Source organism: Meles meles, chromosome 21 (assembly GCF_922984935.1).
Source record: "Meles meles chromosome 21, mMelMel3.1 paternal haplotype, whole genome shotgun sequence".
Taxonomy (NCBI): domain Eukaryota; kingdom Metazoa; phylum Chordata; class Mammalia; order Carnivora; family Mustelidae; genus Meles; species Meles meles.
The window spans coordinates 41,255,829-41,276,064 of NC_060086.1; the positions used below are offsets into that span (position 1 = coordinate 41,255,829).

Below are 20,236 nucleotides of genomic sequence, written 5' to 3' on the forward strand. Positions count from 1 at the left end.
GGGTGTCTTCTGAGTCCTAATAGTTTTTCTCTTAACACCCGAGGGTACGGCAAACCAGGTCGCGCTCCTAACTGTGTGTGCTTTCACTTTGCCCGTCAGCCTTGTTTTCAGACCTGGAGCCTGTTCTTCTCAGGACAGAATGGCAGACCCAGGTTAGCGCTTCCTGTGGCTCATGTCTGCCCAGCCCTCCGTGGACCTGCTTGCTGGCAGGGCCCAGCTGTGGGCTGCCCACTCGCCACCCTGCGCACCCCTGCCCACACCCCCTGCCCCAGTTACCACTGAAATCTTCACATCCGTTTTCATAACAGTCTGACTTAGAAAACCACCCTTCCCCCTGGAATACGTTAGCTTTATTCTTAGGGACTGAGGATATTTATTTATAAAATATCAAAATAGATCTTAACAGTACCCCAAAGATAACATTAGTCTATGTATTTCTTCACAGGGAGTATGTTTATTATTTAGTCCTTATTTTTTATTTTATTTTTAAATAAGTTTCTTTTGTAATTTTATATTCCCTTTATTTACCTAAAGTAGAACTCTATGAGGCGGGGTACCTGGGTGGCTTGGTCTGTTGAGCATCCGACTTTTGGCTTCGGCTTGTGTCATGATCTCAGGGTTGTGGGATCAACCCCCGTGTCTGGCTCTGAACTTGGGACAGAGTGTGCTTATCCTTTTCCCTCCCCCTTTTGCCCCCCCCCCCCGACTCAATGAATGCACTGGGTACTCTGTCTCTCTCTCTAAAATGGATAAATAAAATCTTAAAAAACAAACAAACAAACAACAGTGAGAGGACTTTGAAAATTGGGAATTCTTGTGGTGGTTCCCTACTTTGATGTTTGCATACTCCTCCTCCACCACCGCCAGCACCGGCCCTGCGGGTGGAGCGGGCTCAGGACACATGCTCAGTCCCCGTAGGCACTACCCCCCCTTCCGACAGGTGCACTTCAGGATCTGCAGTTGAGTCTTTTACGATAAACTTTATTAGAAGGAATTATTTATAATCTAATAAATATATTTATTTATATATATAATCTAATACATTTATAGTTATATATATAATCTAATAAATATATATATATAATCTAATAAATATATATATATATAATCTAATAAATATAAATATTTATTAGAAGGAATTAATTTTAAAATAGGTTCTGTGACTTAGGTAGAAACTGCAGAAAATAATCTTATATCAAAAAATGGAAAGCCCGGCTCTTCCCCGTCTGCATTCTTGGTCGGCAGGTCTCTGTGTTTCTGTGCGATGTTGATCTCTGGGACCCTGTTTGAAATCCTGTTCTTAGCCGCCTCAGAGAGGGGTGTCTGTTAGGGTAGTGTTGAGCAGTGTGACCCTGAAACTGTGTGTTGAGTGCCCTGTGGAGTTCGGCAGCATTTCTGTCGTCTTGTTAACGGAGGTAAGTAATTCTGGTTTCTCCACAGCTTTCCCAGGCCGCAGCCAGCATCGACAACAGGGTCCCCACTCCTTCCTCGGTGGCCAGCGCAGAAACCAGCTCCCAGCAGCCAGGACCCGATGTACCGATGCTGGAAGTGAAGGCAGAGGTCAAGACCGAGGACACTGAGCCTGACGCCAGTGACTCCAAGGGGGAGCCGGGCTCTGCGGTAGGTGCCGTCCCAGGGCGTGAGCAGGTGCGCAGCCCGCGCAGGGGTCACCTGAAGTGTCCTAAGGGGAGACACCGCAGCTTCTTCGTGGGTGATGCTGCTTTGTGCTTTAATGTCCCCCTTTGATGATGGGTTCAGAGAGGATATAGGGTGAAAAATAGAGTGGTTATTTTTAGGTACTAGATATGGGTTTTCCTTTATTTTGCCAGAAATAAGAGTACTTGTTTGTATTTTAAATGAATCATCCAGTAACTTTTCACTGCCGTTCTTCCGAAGTCGTTGTGCAGTTAGACCGCACAGCCGCACGAGGGTGTGCTCGTTCACTGATGAACCTGTGGCAAGAGTTGAAACCTGGATGCGGCCCCACAGACACGTTGTGTTTGGCCCACACAATATTTTTAAAAACGAGGAATTACAAATCAAAGCCTGAATTTCTGGCTTTTCTTTGAGAATGAGAAGCTCCGTAAGCATTCCGCTTGCATTGCTGCGGCAGCAGTCTGGTTGGGAGCTTCAGGTGGGCCTGGGGCGCTCCAGTTTGCCCGAGTCCCCACTCCTCCTTGCTGCCTCACACATCCTTTACCTTGTTTACTTCAGCTGCCTGTCTCTCTGAGCAGTTCAGTTTTTCCCTAATTTTCAGGGAGGTTCTTGTTTGAAACTTCGCATACCTATGTGTGAAACTACTGAGCAGGCGGTGAGGGGTACATATGCAGGGTTTCAGGCACTGTAGCAGGTGCGATCTGTAGATCAGGACTCTGACTGCAGTGGCGCTGTGTTCAGGCAAGTCGGCCGGCCCAGACACCTCGTTCCTCCCAGCGGGAGAGGAAGGGGGGGGGGGACGGTGTGACGAGTCCAACAGGTTGTAGGGAGACCTCCAGCGAGGCTGAGTTAGAGTAGAGATCTTTGATGGTCATGCATCGTTGTCTGTAATTCTGTTTTTCTCAAGATGATGGAGGAGGATCTACAAGGATCTTCTCAAGTTAAAGAAGAAACAGACACAACGGAACAGAAATCAGAACCCATGGAAGTGGACGAGAAGAAACCGGAAGTCAAAGTAGAAGCTAAAGAGGAAGAAGAGAACAACGCTAATGGGGCCGCCTCTCAGTCAACGTCTCCTTCACAACCACGCAAAAAAAGTAGGTCGTGTTTCCTTGAACTTCTCAGCTGTGCTGCTTTTCCATCGTGTTGTAGTTGCACACTGCGGGCTAAAAGCTAAAGCTTTTATCTTTCCTGCCTGCCATTCCCCAAGTTTTACCTCTTCAGAAATGATGGCAGTAAGCTAGACTCCGGCCCAAGGGCCCGCAGGGTTGATGGCAGGAATGAGAAATGAGCCACGGCTCTGAGGGGCAGCCCAGGAGCATGTCTCTCCTCTGCGCTGTCGTTGGCTGTGGGGCCAGAGTAGAGGTTGCATCTGAGTCCTTGTGCTGTCGAGGAGCTTGGGCTTTCTGTGCTCGCCACGCTGGGGGCACGCACTGATAGATTTGAGCAAGAGATGGACCAAAAGCCGCGCGAGGGAAGTTGGCACCGTGGCAGCACACACGCACTGTTAGAGATGGGGCCTGTGTGCCCGCGGGGAGTGGCCGTGCGGTAGGCCCCAGTGGCCTCGTGCGGCGGGAGGGCCCCGGGTAAGTGAAGGGGCTCCCTTGCAGGGGGTTGGAGGGGAACCCATTTGAGATCCAATGTCAGGAGGTCGACCGGGTGTCAGAACATCGTTAGGTGACCCTTGCAAATCGGGGATGTGGCTCAGGAAGTTAAGGGCTGCTTGTGGCACATTGGGAAAGCCAACAGAGAACTGTGAGTGGCTGATACTGTATAGTTTTGCCACTGGGAGGGAAAACCTACAGAAGCTTTCAAGTTTCTGGTCTCAGACCTGTTTATGCTCCTAAAAATTGAGGACCGCAGGGTTTTTGTTGGTATGGATTATCTGTTGCTATTGACTGTAGTAGAAATTTTTATGACAGTCATTTAATCTGTTACATGGCATCCATGAACCACACATTTTTATGAAAAGTTCCCCACAACAAACATACTTAGAGTAGTGACGGGTTTTGGTTTTTGTTTTTACAATTTTACATCTTAGAGATTACAGCAAATGTGGCTGAATTCTCCTGCTGCCCCTGCTGTCTGTCTGGTGCCCCGGTGTTTGGTTCATGTCCCTGAAGACAACCCTGCCCCAGCAGATGGGTGGCTGATAAAAGATAGAGTAAGAGCCTTTTCAGATAATTGTAGGTGTTCTTTTTTAATACTACACCAAAACTCAACAAGCGCAAGCTTCCTGAAGGCTAGTTTCTGTGTGAAGTCTGGATGCGTAGCTCTGAGTTTTTCATGCCCGGTGACGCGAGAGCCCATTTGTCTGTTTTGTGCGGTGAATGAGTCTTTTGCCCTTGGGTGATTTTTTTTTTTTTTTTTAATAACATAATCCTTCGGTCATCTTGGAATTTGGCTCATGAGTTACACAGATTTTCCAGATGTCACCACACTTCACTGTACAATATTTTTAAAAACCACACTGATTACTATCACTGTGAATCTTCTCAAGAAAGTCTTGGAAATTTGGAGAAGCTGTCGAAATCATGTAACAGATACAAGTTCTCCAAATTCAAATTTTAATGTAAGTCCAAACTTTATCACTGGCAACAAATACTGTCACTTGTCCTTGGTGTAACTGGCCCACTGTGTTCCTTCTTGGGGAAATGTCTGCCGTGTGCCCGGATCTGAAGACCCGTAGCCGGTCTGACCGTCCTCGCGTGCTCCGTGCAGGAAGGCAGCCACGTCCGCTCACTCTGCACGCTCGAGCGCTTCTTCGCAGGACTGCCAGTGCGCGGCAGGGCTGCCCGGTGCCAGCTGCCCATGTGATCGTGCGATATCCGGACGCGCAGCCAGGATTTGAGAGCACGGTGACAGCTAATGCGGCCTTGGTGTCGCTGCCTGTGTTGTGCTGCGGTGCGAGTGACTTTCTTCGTGGTTCCTTCGGCCCATTGGTGCCACCGTCATCACCGTGCACGAGGCAAATGACGGCCCAGTGTTACCATGAAAGTCATTTTATGTTACAGAAGTAAAAACTTGATTGATGGCACAGACCCAAGAAAGGGCCTGGAGCAGTGCTAGGACTTGGTGTGAGGACAGGAATGTCATGTGTCTGTGCTCTCTGTGGTTGTCCCCAGCCGCGTGTAGCTCCTGAGCCCTTGAAATAGGGGGAGGGTGAGTGTGACTGAGGATGTAATTTTACATCAGTCCGGTGCCTAAAGACGGGTTAGGAGCTGCTTTTTCCTCGGCATAGATGTTTTCAGCAAACGTGTAGTGCGTAACGAGCGACTGACCTCCGTGAGCTGCGTGGGAGATCGCCGCTGGGAGAAAACGGGCCTGCAGCAGGCTTGGCTCACGCTCTGGGAGGAGCCGGCTCGCTCGGCTCGGGCTCCATGCGCCAGGAGGCCTCTGGGGCAGCTCCTCTGTTCGGTGGTGTGAAAGCAGAGAGTATGTGAGCAAAGGCGCATAATTGCCTCCTGACAAACCTTGATTTTCATGTATCATGAAATATTCTTTTTTTCCCAACCATGAGGCACCACAGAAACCAATCTTAGCTCACAAGCTGTGCAGAGGCAGGTGGCTGGCCAGATTGGGCCAGTGGGTCCAAGTTTGCTGACCCTGATCTAAGAAGAAAGAAAAAGCTATTGATTAAAGAGTTATTTTCTCAGAAAGAGTTATTCAAAGAAAATGCTACTCCGTTACTGTAGAAACGGAATAGAAAAAAGGTGCTCGCTGAAGGCAGGGTGTGTATGTGTTTCGTGAGGCTCCCGTGGGGCCCATCTGCTCACCAGCCCCCAGTGGTCCCAGCTCCAAAGCGGGATGCAGGGAACACAAGGGCCGCGCGCTAACCTGCCTCTCGCCTACAGAGGTTCCGCACGTTTCCCCCGGCCAGTAGAGCTGCTTGGGTTTTGTATGACTGTGTCGTCTCGAATGTATTTGGCTGGCAGCCTGTGTTTATCCTTGCACTGGGGACAAAAAAGTGTAGTAGGAAATGGAGTGGCTACGGGGTGGAGGGAACAATTCAGAAGTTTTGGGGGAAATACTTGGTTTTGTTTCTCTGTTACTATGTCCATTTGTGAGGTGGTAATACAAAACCGTTTGTCCCAGGTGTCTGAGTTTACTTCGTCCAGGGATAGACAACTTTCACCAGAGGCAGAAAGACCCCCTTCCAGTGAAATGGCTTTATTACCACCCATAGGATCAAGGAAGCAGATTTGGGATTTAGCTTCATTTTCTGTTCCAACGCGGTTGTAATGTCGGAAACCCGTTACCGGAGAAGCAGACCTGTCCGTGCGGCATGTAGCCTGCTGGCGTAGAAGCAGTTTCCCAGCCCTACTGTTCCGGTGCTGTCAGAGGCCCTGGGTCGCAGCTTGAGAGTGCCTAAGGCCTCTGAGTGAATGAGGACCTTTGGGAGCTGCACGGCCAGGGGGGCAGTGGGATGGAGGTGATCCGGGCCTTCCGGAAGCTGCCCAGGCTTCCATCTGAAATGTGGTGGTCGAGGGGTCCGAGCACCTCATGAGCAGCATCACTTCTCAATGTTTTCTGCCCGTAGTCTTCAAGCCGGAGGAGTTACGCCAGGCTCTCATGCCAACGCTCGAAGCGCTGTATCGACAGGACCCGGAGTCCCTACCTTTCCGGCAGCCTGTAGACCCCCAGCTCCTAGGAATTCCGGTAAGTTAATGCAGTGAAAAGAAAGCCTTACCAGCGATCCTGGAGAATATCCATGTTTTATCTCTGAAAATTGGGTTTTGAAGATTTTTCTCCCAAGAAAAAAAAACTTCTCAGTCAAAGCAGTACTACACCTTTGTCTCATTGGTTGGAACGTGTGTTTCCTCACCTTTTTGTCAGCCCTGGGGGTCCGTGGCTGGGGCGGGGCTGCCCGCTTGCCTTAGCACTTGGCCTCGTTAGCCCCGCCGCCTGTCTGAGGCTTTGTGTGAGCCTTTGTCTGAAAGGGGGGTTTGAAGAACCAGCAGACACCAGTTAGAAAGCACGTGGGCCTCGTTCTGGGATCTCTGGGGCGTCTGTTAAGGGCCATGGCGACCCCACAGGTGTCCGTCGAGCAGTGTTCTGTTCTTGTGTTTGTCTTGGAATTTCTTGTTGTTTGCCAGGACCAAGAGTAAATCTCTAGAAAAATATGTCTGATAAACGTGCTTACCATTTTAATTCAGTGGATTAAAATGCATATTTTTAAAATTGTACATTAAAAAACATCTTTTTAACTCAATTCTTTTATTAAATAATATATTGATGCTATTTTGCCCTTAACTTTGCCTTTGAAATCATTTGGTCGCACTTGACGATACTAATTACAACTTTAGATAATAAAAGCAGAGGAAGGTCAGAGACTGTTTTCCCATTTATTACTATTAAAAACGAAGTTGTTCTGGGGCTGATTATTTCGATTTTGTTTTTAAGGTAAAGCTGCTCCTTAAGGCTGTCTTTTGGTATTTAGGGCATCCCCTAGACTGAGACTGTTTTGTCTTTAAGGATTATTTTGACATTGTGAAGAATCCCATGGACCTTTCCACCATCAAGAGGAAGCTGGATACAGGGCAGTACCAAGAGCCCTGGCAGTACGTGGACGACGTCTGGCTTATGTTCAACAACGCCTGGCTCTATAATCGTAAGACGTCCCGGGTCTATAAGTTCTGCAGTAAACTTGCAGAGGTCTTCGAGCAAGAGATTGACCCTGTCATGCAGTCCCTTGGATATTGCTGTGGACGCAAGGTACAGTTTAAATTCCTTCTGGAAAGTGAACTTCCCTGGTTAATCCAGCCAGAGAGGGTACTATGGTGACATGATAGACTCAACATTTTAGCCACACCTGTGTGCTGGGATGGACCCAGATGGGGTCTAGGCTTTTGGAAAGACAGTTGATTGCCTGAGGCCGTGTAACGGATGAGCAAAGCTAGAGGTGCTTACCGGGGAAGACCTTGGGTTATGCCTTTGGCTGTCCCTGCGTCCGTTTATCCACCTGTAAGAAGTGTCCCTTGGCCACTGATTCTGTCACATGGAATCCAGAAATGTCTCTGAATAGCTGTGAAGATTGTTGGAAAACTATGCCGTGTGCCAACAGCTGTTTTACCAGCTGAATCGGACTTCCCTGCAGTGAGCTAGAACGTGATTGGACAGTGACTGGGGTATATGTTTAGTATTCTCTCCTTTGTTTTTGCAGTATGAGTTTTCCCCACAGACTTTGTGCTGCTACGGGAAGCAGCTGTGCACAATTCCTCGTGACGCTGCCTACTACAGCTATCAGAATAGGTAAGCACCGAGCCAGTGTCCCGAGTTACAGGACACAAGGAACGTCCGGGGGCAAGGTGTGTTCATCTGATCGTAGCCTGGGTGCATTATTTCTTTTCTGAAGTTGTAATGAAATGGGCCACAGTTTCAGGGCGGCTTAGTCACTTGGATAGGCCCACTGCTTCTTAACTTTAAAGCACGCTTTTACAGTGTAAAAATTTAAGCTCAGAACTGCTCACTGTACCACTTGAACCAGGAGCATTCATTCTTCAGCTGTGGTCCTTCCAAAAATGTAACCACATAAGAGTCTGGAGATGAGTCTAGTCAAGGTTGACTTTGCCTTTTTGAAGATCTTAGTAAAGTGGATACATTGTATTTACTACTTTACATGTAAGTATTTGCCCAGATAACTTGGCCTGGACAGTCTGATGGAAGGCTTGAATTAGTGGTAGTTTATCTAAAAAAGTACTTAAAGCTTTAGACTTAGACAGTTTTTTAAATTAATAGCACAACACAGAATGAGTGTTCTTGTTGAGTTCCACATGAACACCCCGTCACAGGATGGCCGTCTCAGGGTTTTGCGAGTGGGAGGTGTCCTCGAGAAATCTTTGCCATTTTCTTAAAATGTAGAGATGGCTCAATCTTAAGCAGAAGAGCATGAAAGTAATATTTTCTGTTGCTCATTTGCCATACAAAAACGGCTCCCACAGTTTGGTGGCGGGGTGGGGTGGGGTGGGGGTTGAAAATCAAGTTTCGTTGTATCTGTTGCTCCAAGTGGCTCCATGTTGCCAGAGCGTGAGGGCGTCGTGCCTGGAGGCACAGGTGGTCAGTCTGGGCACATCCAGTCGCTTTGCCTCCATGTTAGGGACAGGCAGTGAAATGTATGTGACCAAGGTGCCGTTTTGTGCCTCTACTTCCTCTTTAGGTTCAGTTTTATATGTTAGCATTAGGGTTTGATGTTTTTATAACGTGATCTTGTGTGCTTATAGTGAGTACATGCGTATGTCCTCATTTCGAGGAAGTTAAGTAAAGGGCCTTTTTTTGGTCCAGAGGTACGTTCACAGGCCTAAATAATTTGGAGTTTTGAAATATTTGTCTTCTAATTACACTTTTAAAGTACTTGCATTTAAAAAAAAAAATCTAATCATATTTATGACAGTTAGTAATCCCATCAAAATCCTACTTAAAAAACCAGAGAGAGGGAAAGAACCATTGACCTAAAAATGTCTCAAGGAAAGATTTCCAAGCGCTGCCCAGTCCACTCGTCCTGGCCCCCTGGCAGCGTGAGATGCCGGTGCTAGTTCTCGGGGTACGGGAATGTGGTCTCTGCCCCTGTGCCTGAAACGTAGTTCCCATCTTAGCGTCCCTTCTGTTGACAGGAGCGTTTAAAATAATACCACAGTCCTTCGTGATCGGGTCGCTCCTGTAGTGACACGTGCTGTTCTGGGGGTTCTGGCCCCACCAGTGAGTTTTAGCCCCTTGTCGTCCAGCACATCCCGAAACGTATCAAGTGTGACACCTTCCCTGACAACCTTAGTTGTCAGTTTCCATGAAATAACGACCAGGAATTCCCTTGGGAACTTTTATGGGCCAAGTGAAATAAAGTTCAGAAACTTCAAGAGAACAGGTTTTAATTCCTGGGGAAGAGCAGACAGCAGGTCGCTTGCTGCCGTTTCTTAAGTTTTGGGGCCTTTTCACTGTCCCCAGGTCTGTTGAGACCCTGCCTTTGCTGATTAGCACAGATTTTGGCCATTTTTAAGTGGAGAGCAGTTAATTTAAATAGAGCTGATAGGATTAGGCCACACGGCTACTCTCTGACAGAGGGTCATGCGTGGAGTGCAAACACAGGGTTGTTTTGAGAGCCGTGAAACGTCCGCTTTCAGTTCTGTGTAGGATTTTATCTTTATTCAACAAAAGTAATATATTTTTCTTACAAGTAGAGACATAAATAAAGGAGTTCTTTTCTATTAATGATACGTTTTTAAAGGGGAGGGATACTGCTCCTTAGCTGAATCTCACAAGGCGCGCTTCCCGGAGCACCGTACTTGGCGGGCAGGTGGCGGTGCTGAGAAAGCACGGCCTCACCCCGAGGGTCACCCTAACTGCTTGCACTTCTGTTCGCGTCTGTGACTGCTCGGGAAGACCGGTGTTCTCGGGAGTACCTGTTTCCGCACTTACAGTCCTAAACTGTTTGGGCATTTCGAATAAGAGAAAGTCCTACAGACCATTTGAACAAGTGAAACTTAATGCATAAACCAGCATATGAGTACATTTTCACTTGTTTCCATGCTTTGAAAATTTGAAAGTAACTCACGTTGGGAAACTGCTTTGTAGATTTTCCAGATGCTATCTTTAGCTCTCCCAGTTATTTGTATATAGTGACATGGTACTTAAAACAATCTGCATTTGACAATTTACTCCATACATGAAGTTACCCTTAGAGACCAGCTGTGCAGTTACACTGTGTTAACTTCAGGCACCGGGCGCACGTCATCGCTGTCGGATTATGTGAAGTGTTTCTCCTCTGCAAGTCCGTATTCATCAGGTCGCTTCCTCCACACAAGGCTCTTAAGATTGGAAAGTGACTTTCTGAACCATTCTGTACCTTTGTGGTGAATAGAGTTTGGACTAGGTAATCACCTGGGGGCAGTCAGGCATTCCTGTCTGTCCCCCCACTGATTGCCAAGGCGGTTTCAGCAGACTGGACCAGTGGGTGGCTGTGCCCCTTCTCCAGACCGTCGCTGCCTCTCGGGAGGGCGCTGCAGGGAGGCCTGGGCTTTCCCCACCCCCTCTCAAACCCCAGCAGTTTGGATTCTCCCATGTCCCTGCTTGCTGTAGGACAAGCACTAGAGCGGCTTAATTCTCTCCGCGCCCCCCCACTTTCTGACCCTGAGGTTCTTTGCAGAAGAGAGCTAGTTACACCTGGAGAATGTGGGCTTCCCCCGCTGCGGGGCCTGCCCTCGAGCCATCAGTGTTCCATTCTGGGTCGGTTTCCGCCACTAGAAAATGGTGGGCTTATGATTCTTGTTTCCTGGATGTTCCTGGGCTTGATACCCTACTAGAATAAAAGCTGAGTTTGTCCAGGATTTTAAAGCCTTTTTGCCTCCCGGGTAATTATCGTAGTGATTTCATTTCCAGATGAGTTCAGCTTTTCACTCACCTGCAGTGGCTGTATGTTTGGTCATAAAATGAATTGGAACATTTAAGTCCCAAGTTTTATTTTCAAAAGGGAGACACTCGGTGTTGACGGGGATGTCTCTTGTGCGTATTGCCGTGGTCACCCCTGATTTGGTTTATGGTTTCTGTATTTTTAATTCTTTCGTGCCGGTGATGGTCATGCCCTCCTGCACCTGGAAATTCTTTTTGCCACATAATTTCAAGGCTACACATGAATATTTACAAAATAGCAAATAGCCCGTTGATTCAGGAGAAGAACATCTAGATACAGATATTTTTAAATAGCAGGATTTATCTATTCCTGGTCAGAGTTTTTAATCTTGGCAGAATTCATTGATTGAATCATCCTCAATAACCTGGTCCCAGAAGAAACTTTCATTAACCCAGTTGCTACCCACAGTGAATCTGTCGTGTTGCTCCTCCACGAGCTGAAAGATCGGATCATTTTGAGATGGGTGCATGCTCCAGACTTTCCGTGCTTTTAATGGACTCTGTGTTTAGTCAGAGAAGTACAGCAGACAAATGCTCAGTGTGTTTAACTCAGACTAGAATTAGAACTTGAGGGGGACTGACCTGAGCAGTAACGGAGACAGATGGCCGGGCAGGGGCCTGAGCCTCGGTCCTTGGCAGCGGTGTGTGCGCGTGCGTGAGTGAGCGTGCAAGCTGCCACGTGCCCTGCGGGTGTCCGTGCGGCGTGGTGCTCCGAGTCTCGTCCCAGTGTCTTTAACACTAATCCTCGTGGCATCTCGTAGACTTAGTTCTGAGCACTAAAACCGCATTTGATTGTGCTGCTGCCGCTCCCTTACACTCCTCTCCGCTCGCATAATTCACCTCCACTCGGCTTGTTTTTGCAGCATTCCTGTGTGCCCGTCTTGTTGTATGCGGCATCAGCCTGCATTGTTGATTTCTCATGCGTGTCCTTTCCAAACATTTAATAGTTTTTAATTGTTCGTATTTGATACTTTGAGCCCAGGCTCCATGTTATCTTTCCAGAAATTGGGGTAATGGATAATTTCTCAAATGCAGATTGTGCTTTAAAGATCAACTCTCTAAATTTGCTTAACTTGGATTGTCACCAAGTCAGAGCAGTTAATCACTGAGGATCTCAGATTGGTGAACGATTGGTCCCATTACCAAAAAGTTTAAACCAAAGCTTAGAATTGAATTTTAAAAGTCTTTAAGATTGTTCGTGGATTTACATATATTGTATTTTTCATACAATATATCTCAGCTTTTTTTCCTGTACATTCGTACTGATAAATGGCTGGAAAGTCTTTGACCCCGACTGCATTTCTGTTAAATGTTTGTCTAGAATATGGATTTGGTTTCATTTGTATTATAACCCAATTAACTAAGTGATTAACATGAAAAAATAACAGGAAAAAATTAAAACCCATTCTGTGTGCTCAACATTTTTAGTACCTTAAAGATCTGGCTTACTACCGCAAATAAAATCTGTGAATTGCTGTCAGGCATAAATTTGCTGTTTTGAAAAGTAATTGCTTTTTTAAGGCCTTTGTCAGACTATTTTGTTCAAAAGTGAATTTTTTTCCATCGCAAACCCTGGAGTTATATTTGATTTTCTCTAAGTAATAACTAAAGTCAAACTCCTAAATTGAGGCTCCTTGCAATTCTAGTATTAACTCCTCGAAAACGTTTGCATCTCGGAGCTGGCCCGAGCCCAGCCGTTGTTAGCGATGATGGCCTGTGATGTGTGCAGTGAGACCGAATGCTAATCAAGCTTTGCCTTGGCTTTCTGCTCTGTGTTGTCTCGGTGTTTGCGTCTTACCTCTATGTCTGTGCTATCTGTTCCCTTCCCTGTTCTCTAATCCTGCCCTTCCCCACCTGCCCCTGTTCCTTCCATTGTCCTCACTGACCCATCAATCAACCAACAACGCCCCCCCTTCGTCGTGGTGATCTGCCCTGCTCTGATTGGTGGCTTCGTTGCTTGGGTGGCTGTGTGTTATGATGGACCAGTTCACCCAAGTATGGCCTTCTTGCTGACAGGTATCATTTCTGTGAGAAGTGTTTCACAGAGATCCAGGGGGAGAATGTTACCCTGGGTGACGACCCTTCACAGCCCCAGACGTAAGTACCATCCTGTCATTTTTCTCGGGGTTGACTCGTAATTGTTTTTTCCCTCCTGCCCACGATTAAAAGGGAAGCACCTCCGCTGTTCTGACTTGTGCGTGGTGCGTTTTCTCGAACTCGCTACGCCCACATGCACACGTTGGAAGGTGGCTGTTCAACTCAACACCAGGGCCGCCTCCACATTCTCTCTCCTTCCGAGACCATGATGCTGGAGCCCCCACCGCGGCTCTCTGGTCTCTCTCAACCTTGCTCCATGTCTTCCTGTGAAACACTTGCCTTTTCCTAGCGGTGGTCCTCCTCTGTTGGGGGAAGTTACAAATACCTCAGAAAGCAGTCCTCCCTTTTGACAGAACTGGCAAGAGCGAGACATGAATCTTGTGTGCATACCCCATCTTCAGCCTTCCTTCCATCTTCCACTGAAGCCTCGGTCCCGTCCCACACGGAGCCTGTCCTAGAACACAGACAGCGAGGCCCCTGAGTGGAAACATGGCTCCTCCCTTGCTGGAGCGGTGGCGCTTGCTCGCTGGCTCCGGCCGGCACAGGCTTGAGTTGGTTTGTTCATTCCTTCACTGAGTCCACCTTTGAGTGGCGACATGGTCAGACTGTGGCCAGGAAGAGCACGTCCACCGGTTGAACGGTCAAGTCCTTTATTTGCTTGAGGCACCAAAGACCTGCCAGCCACCATGTCTGCCCAGGACTGCTGGCGTTTTGTGGTTGTCTCTTTTCTCCTGGCTCTGCCGCGATCCCTGGCCTGCTGGGAAGTCTGCTGGTGCGAGTGGCCTTCACGTTTACTTCCCCCAAAAGAACAAACCGTAGCCACTCAGGCGGCACATAAACTGAAATGCCTGAAATTCTGCGTACTTAACTTATTTTTATATCCCTTGTAATCCTAATTATTTGGTCCAATTATGTGATTGACAATTGGATTATACAGTTCTGTGAATCAGAAATACTTTCTATACACACTGATCGTAACAAGAGGACAGTTTAGAAACCAGGTCCTCGGTCCTCTAAGAATAAATAAAATACTCCCTAGTAGACGCTGATCTCGTGTCATCTGATTCGTTACAATTAGGAGACTTGATTAACCAGTTTTCCGTCAGATCCAGGAACCATTCACCATACCGATTTGATTGAAAATGTATGGGTCTGGATCTCAGAATACGTACTGATGATAGTTGGAAGGAAACATCCCAAGGCAGGTAGAGGAAGACAGATGGTGGGGCTTTCTGCGGAGAGAGATTGTGTGCTCATGCTGTCGGTACTCCGCTTGAGATCTCAGCTGACCAGTATTTACTTTTAATTTGAAAAACTGGTTACAGAATAATACCCCACAGACCATGTATTTTAGACTCAGCAGATAAATTTTAGTTAATTCACGTTTCTCTTTTTTCCTTTTTTTTTTTTAAACAAGGACAATTTCAAAGGATCAGTTTGAAAAGAAGAAAAATGACACCTTAGATCCTGAACCGTGAGTAGACCGTGATTTCTTTCTGACTTTTGGATTTTAATTTCTGGTCAGGAAACTCCCTCCTTGTTCTGAGCTGCAGGAGAAGGCGCTGCTGGAACAGTGGAAATACGTTGCCCTGGGTGGGATTTTTTTATGACGTTATTTCCAGTACGGATTCTTTTTTGACTCAAACCAAACACGTATGTCCCCGTAGTGTGTTCTCCCAGTTACGGAATTTTAACCTTGGTAAGACAAAGTGGAGGTTCTGGTTGTGTCAGAACCTCTCTGGGAAGCTGGTCGTCGTCGTTTCCGAAGCCGCTTAGTGTCCAGTGTGACTCTTCAGAGACTAGAGGCGGGACGATTCGGTGGAGTAGCTCATCTCACTTAAAGGGAAATTTCAGAAAGAAAACCTCTTAGGAGCGACTCTCGAAAGATCAGGAATGGGCACCAGTGAGGGCGCCTCATTTACCAGGTTTAATTTGCGATCGTCCCTAACGAGGCCGCAGACTGTCTCCATGCGGCGGTCCCTCCAGGTCCCCGAAGCCGAACCCTGAGAGCACCCGGTGTGCACCGGTGCCCGTCTGTGCTCTGGGGTGAGAGCACAGGCTCCAGCGCCACCGGAAGCATGAGTGCCGAGAAACAGGTTGTCCTTCCCTCTGTCCCCGACACCCAGCTCTGGGAAGACACGCTGCGGCCGTGGAGGACCAGGGCCTCATTTTGAAACTGAGCTTTCCTCCGGGGAGCTCACTTAGGGTTTCCCGGCAGCAGTGCCCCGCGGTAGGGAGGCACACTCCCTGCAGGGGCTCCAGGCTCCACCGTATCGTTCGTGACCAGTGGATGGTCTCTCCTCGTGGTCCTGGGTCCCAGTTCACATAATGTCCCCCTGCATAGCTTTGCAGTTTGACTTCAGTTTCAGAATCAGTACCTTAATGAGGTACTGATGAATGAGGGGGTTCTGTCCTTCTGCTGTTGGTCCTCTGGGGGAAGAGGTGGATGGATCATAGCACACACATATGCTCCAGAGACGGAGGGCCCTGGCCTGTGCTGAGTGGTATCCTGTGGAAGGGGACACTCGTCTGGCAGCAGGTTGGGGAGGGGAGCGCAGAGCATTCTCAGCACGAAAAAGCAAACGAGCACAGGATGTTCGATGACACTGCAGGTCAGCTCGAGGGCCTGGTGGGTCGGGAGCGCGGGTGGAGCCCCAAGGGGCGAGCAAGCAGGGGCCCTGGGCGAAGGGCCACTTACAGTGTTCGTCGACCTGTGCATTTCTTCCTGAATGTCCTGGGGGGGCTTTGAGGGACTTTGTTGGTTTCTCTTAGGTAAAGATCATCCTGGATTTATGAGGTGGATTTACCAGGCAAGGAAATGACTTTGATTTCTAGTTGGGAAAAGTAGTTAGGAGACTCAGAGCAGCAACTCGGACAGGAAGTAGGAAGTGGAAGCTTGACCTAAATAGGGAAGGGCCTCCTGGTACGAGAAGCTGCACCATGGGATGAGGAAGGGGCCAGTCTAGGTGACCTGCTGAGATGCTGCTCCTGGGACAGGAAACGCAGGTGTGGCAGCCAGCCGCTGGGTTAGTATTAGTCGGGGGCGTTGAAATTCAAAATGGATAGTGTCGGGTCTAGAACTTTTTTTTTTTGTATAGTTCTTTTCCCTGGCATAGGAGGAAAGAGTTGAGAGTTGCGGGTTCTCAGAAGGGGAGGGGGCACAGAAACGGGGGTATTGCCTGCTGACCGTTTGAGTTCTTAACATGGAGCATGAGCTCCACTACTGAGCTTTCCAAGAAGCAGCCGGTTAGGGGTGAGGAGCAGTAGAGGAAGGAGCACGGTGTGGGGCGGAGCGGCCCCCATATGGGGCAGGGACGGGAAGGGGGCAGCCACACGGGATGGCCAGACAGAGCTAGCAGGACGGGGAATTCGGCAGTGGTGCTGCTGGTGTGCACTGTTTGCACGTACGTGTCCTTTCTCTCTCTGGACCTGACAGGAACAGCCGCTGGGGGGCCGGGGGGGGGCGTCCCATGGTTGGGCTGGCTCTGTGGTTGAAGGCTCGCCCAGCAGCGACAGTGGAAAGGTGGGGGCCCAGAACTCAGGGCAGTGCTGCGCGTCTGATGGGAGCCAGAACCCAGCAGAGTTGCGGGAAGCGGGGTACTTTCTAGTCCCTGAAGCCTTGCTCGAGGCGTAAGTTGTGGTGGTGAAGAGAGTGGCAGAAAAAATAGGTTTTGACATCCACACGTGTTGGCAGCTAAGACGCCCAAATGAGGTGACAAGGGCAGGTGAGGCGGGGTGGGAGCTGTGACAGCGTGAGCGGCACGGGGGGCCCCGCTCTCCGGGGCTCACGTGAGTAAAGGCCAGCAGTGACCAGGCAGCTCGGCGCTTCCCACCTTCGTGGCTGACTCCGAGCAGATGCGTCCTGCGCCTCGGCTAAGAGCAGGTGTTTGTGACACCAGACGCGTTCTGTTTCTTGCGGCAGTTTGGGCATGCGTGGTCACCTAGAGCAAGCCTCGGTCTTGAATAGGTGTCTCACGTCAGAAATGCTGGCCTGTGAGATACGCCTCTGTCCCACTAGTTTGTGAAAGTAAGGTTTCATTTCTGGCTGCAGGGAGATGGGGAGAAGTGAGGGGCGGGCGTTTGTGCAGAGAAATGGAGCAAGTCCACTTTCTCATAGAAAGTATCGCTCCGGTGCGACTTGCTCTTGGATTTGCGAGTTCGAGCCCCACGTTGGGTGTAGCCGACCCTGGAAGAAAAAATAAAGTAAAATGTGGTGAATCAGGCTGCAGCAGCATTGAAGCCACAGATGACGGAGTGGTCCCCCTGGCGTGCTGGCTGTGTGCTGGAGCGTGCCCTTTGCTTTCCAGCTTCGTCGATTGCAAGGAGTGTGGCCGCAAGATGCACCAGATTTGCGTTCTGCACTATGACATCATTTGGCCTTCCGGGTGAGTCATGCCCTGCTGATTTCCTGCGATCCTGGGGAAGGGAAAGCCTCCCTGCCCAGCCTGGGGCCGGGGCGGCGGGGGGGGGGGGGGGGGGGGGGGGGGGGGGCGGGGGGTGTCCTGCCGGGTCTCGACCAGCAGAAGGCTTGCAGAAGCCAGAAGCCCGGTGGCAGCTGGTTCTCAATTTATTTACATCGCAAGTATCTGCCTGCTTTGGGGACTTCAGGCTCAAAACAGGCCGCCTCTTCACTTGTAAATAGTGTCGCCAGCAAAGCACTTCGGGCTGCCTGTCGCTGGTTGTCGCTGGTTGGGAAGCACGACTGTGTCACACTCTGATCACACCCGTTCTTGCTTTGCAGCTTTGTGTGTGACAACTGTCTGAAGAAAACTGGCAGAACTCGGAAAGAAAACAAGTTCAGTGCTAAGAGTAAGTTGCAGGAGGGCTTCTGTCTCCGTGTCTGCCTGTGAGGGGCTTGTCCCCCTTTCCCGTCTTTCTGCAGCTCCTCTCCGTGGGCGGCTGTCGGGCTCCCTTGTCCGAGGCTCTGTTCTAGGGTTCGTTTTCCACACTTCGTACTTGTCTGCTCTTACCCTTCATGGAGTCCCTGGGTGTGATCTTTACATGAAAACTAGCTTTATGGTCAGTTAATGTTTTCTTTTTCTTTTTCTTTTTCTTTTTTTTTTTTTTTTTTTTAGTTTTTATTTATTTATTTGACAGAGAGATCACAAGTAGGCAGAGAGAGGGAGGGGGAAGCAGGCTCCCTGCCGAGCAGAGAGCCCGACGCGGGGCTCGATCCCAGGACCCTGAGATCATGACCTGAGCCAAAGGCAGAGGCTTTAACCCACTGAGCCACCCAGGTGCCTCTCAGTTCATGATTTAAATGAAAGTTCAGGAAGCTCAGATAAAACGTTAAACTTCAAATGCCGAGAGAGATTTGTCAGCAGGTCCTTTTCAAGTAGCTCAGAAAAAAGACCCCTCCCCCAAGACACACACGCACACACACGTCCTGTCGTGACCAGCACGCTCAGCCTGGTGTGCACGAGGACTTGTGTGCGTGGCTGCCGGTGTCCCAGCACAGCAGAGAGCAGCCTCTTGCTACTCCGGGTAACTCTTCCAGGGTGGTCTTGATGCTTTCAGAGATAGCATTCTTTTCAGAAGTGTACAATATGAGATCGTCACCGACTGGTTCTCGAGGGCTTGGGGCCACCTTCCACAGTGTGACGTCCCTGAGCTGTCCTCCGCTAAGCTCACAGTGTCCCCGGGTAAGATCGCCGCCTGCGGTGGAGCCTTTACAGCTCGTTTGCCCGGCGCTCCCTGCAGCTGTCGCCCTCCCCAGCAGGGAGTCGGGCGAAATGGGCTGGAGAGAGATCCCACACCAGGGGGAGGAGAAGAGAGAGGGAGCAAGCAAGGAGGAAGCCACTCTGGGGGCTTCCAGGTCGTTGCTAATTTAGGGACAGACTGTCGTTTCCAAAATCCACAGTTAGCCTATAACCTAATCTCACTCTTGTAAAATCTTTTGAAATACCGATGAACTCACAGACCATTACAGTATTTCTCTTTAGATCAGGGTTTCTCAGCTGAGCCACCATTGATATTCAGGGGCAGATAATTCTTTTTTTTTTTTTAAATATTTTATTTATTTATTTGAGAGAGAGACAGTGAGAGAGAGCATGAGTGAGGAGAAGGTCAGAGGGAGAAGCAGACTCCCCGTGTGCTGAGAGCCCGATGCGGGACTCGATCCCAGGACTCCAGGATCATGACCTGAGCTGAAGGCAGTCTCTCAACCAACTGAGCCACCCAGGTGCCCCAGGGGCAGATAATTCTTTGTTTGGGGTCTGTCCTACACTTTGTAGGATATTAAGAGCATCTCTGGCTGCTCCCCACTAAATGCCAGTGACATGACCCCTACTCCCATGAGCGGTGACCTTCAGAATGTCACACAGTGTCTCCAGACATTGCCAGATGTCCCCTGGGGAGCGGAGTTGCTCCCACTGAGAGCCCCCGCTTTAGAGAGTCCATTCAGAGTGAGATCACTAAAGCAGTCAGCACGCTAGAAACACTTTTCTGGGCCAGAGCCTCGTGCCTAGAACACACTAGCCCGGAGAGCCAGGCCTGGGTCGGACAGCAGTTGCAGCTGGTAGCGGATGGGGGCAGAAGAACCCAAGAGCAGGTCTGGGGTTGAGCCCTGGGGTTGAAGATGGACGGCACTCACTACAGAAGAGAACCCCGGACGTCCGGCTACCTGGCGTCGTTCGCTGTGGATGTGGGGGCATGGCGTTTGTGAGAGTCTGTAGGCCACAAAGGACAGGCTGCCTCGTTCGCATCTGCACCAGCGCCGTGCTGCTGGCCAGTGGGTGAAGGACGGTCGACAACTGACCATCTCCCCTCCCAGCCGCCACCCTTCTCTGCCTGGCGCCCTGCGCCCTACGCAGCCCAGCCGGGAGGGGGGAGAAGGGGAGGCACTAGCGATGCTTCTGCGTCCGAGTCCCTGTGTTGTGTTGTGAGAAGCCTCCCTGGAGACGGGTCGGCCCCGGCATCGGCAAGCAGAAGGCCGAAGGATGTGATTGCGTAAAGGAACAGAAAAGGCCCCGTCACATGCTGTGGGTGAAAGCGCACGAGGAAAGCCTGGGGAGGAAGGAGGACCGCAATCCAGTGTTCGCTGCCGACTCTGTGATTGCGCTTGCACGCGCGTGCCCCACAAAGC

General features: G+C 49.6%; 1 protein-coding gene across 3 annotated transcripts in view; it reads left to right on the top strand.

The window, feature by feature from the left end:
- Window positions 1-20,236, top strand: part of LOC123934102 (CREB binding protein) — a 124,603-nt gene that overhangs the window by 91,109 nt on the left and 13,258 nt on the right. For all 3 annotated transcript variants that reach the window (XM_045994053.1, XM_045994051.1, XM_045994054.1), the window contains 9 exons: window positions 1,441-1,620; window positions 2,564-2,753; window positions 6,197-6,315; window positions 7,132-7,371; window positions 7,820-7,908; window positions 13,072-13,152; window positions 14,570-14,626; window positions 17,460-17,537; window positions 17,894-17,961. In XM_045994053.1, coding sequence (XP_045850009.1) covers window positions 1,441-1,620; window positions 2,564-2,753; window positions 6,197-6,315; window positions 7,132-7,371; window positions 7,820-7,908; window positions 13,072-13,152; window positions 14,570-14,626; window positions 17,460-17,537; window positions 17,894-17,961 — 1,102 coding nt within the window. The remainder of the gene's footprint in view (window positions 1-1,440; window positions 1,621-2,563; window positions 2,754-6,196; window positions 6,316-7,131; window positions 7,372-7,819; window positions 7,909-13,071; window positions 13,153-14,569; window positions 14,627-17,459; window positions 17,538-17,893; window positions 17,962-20,236) is intronic.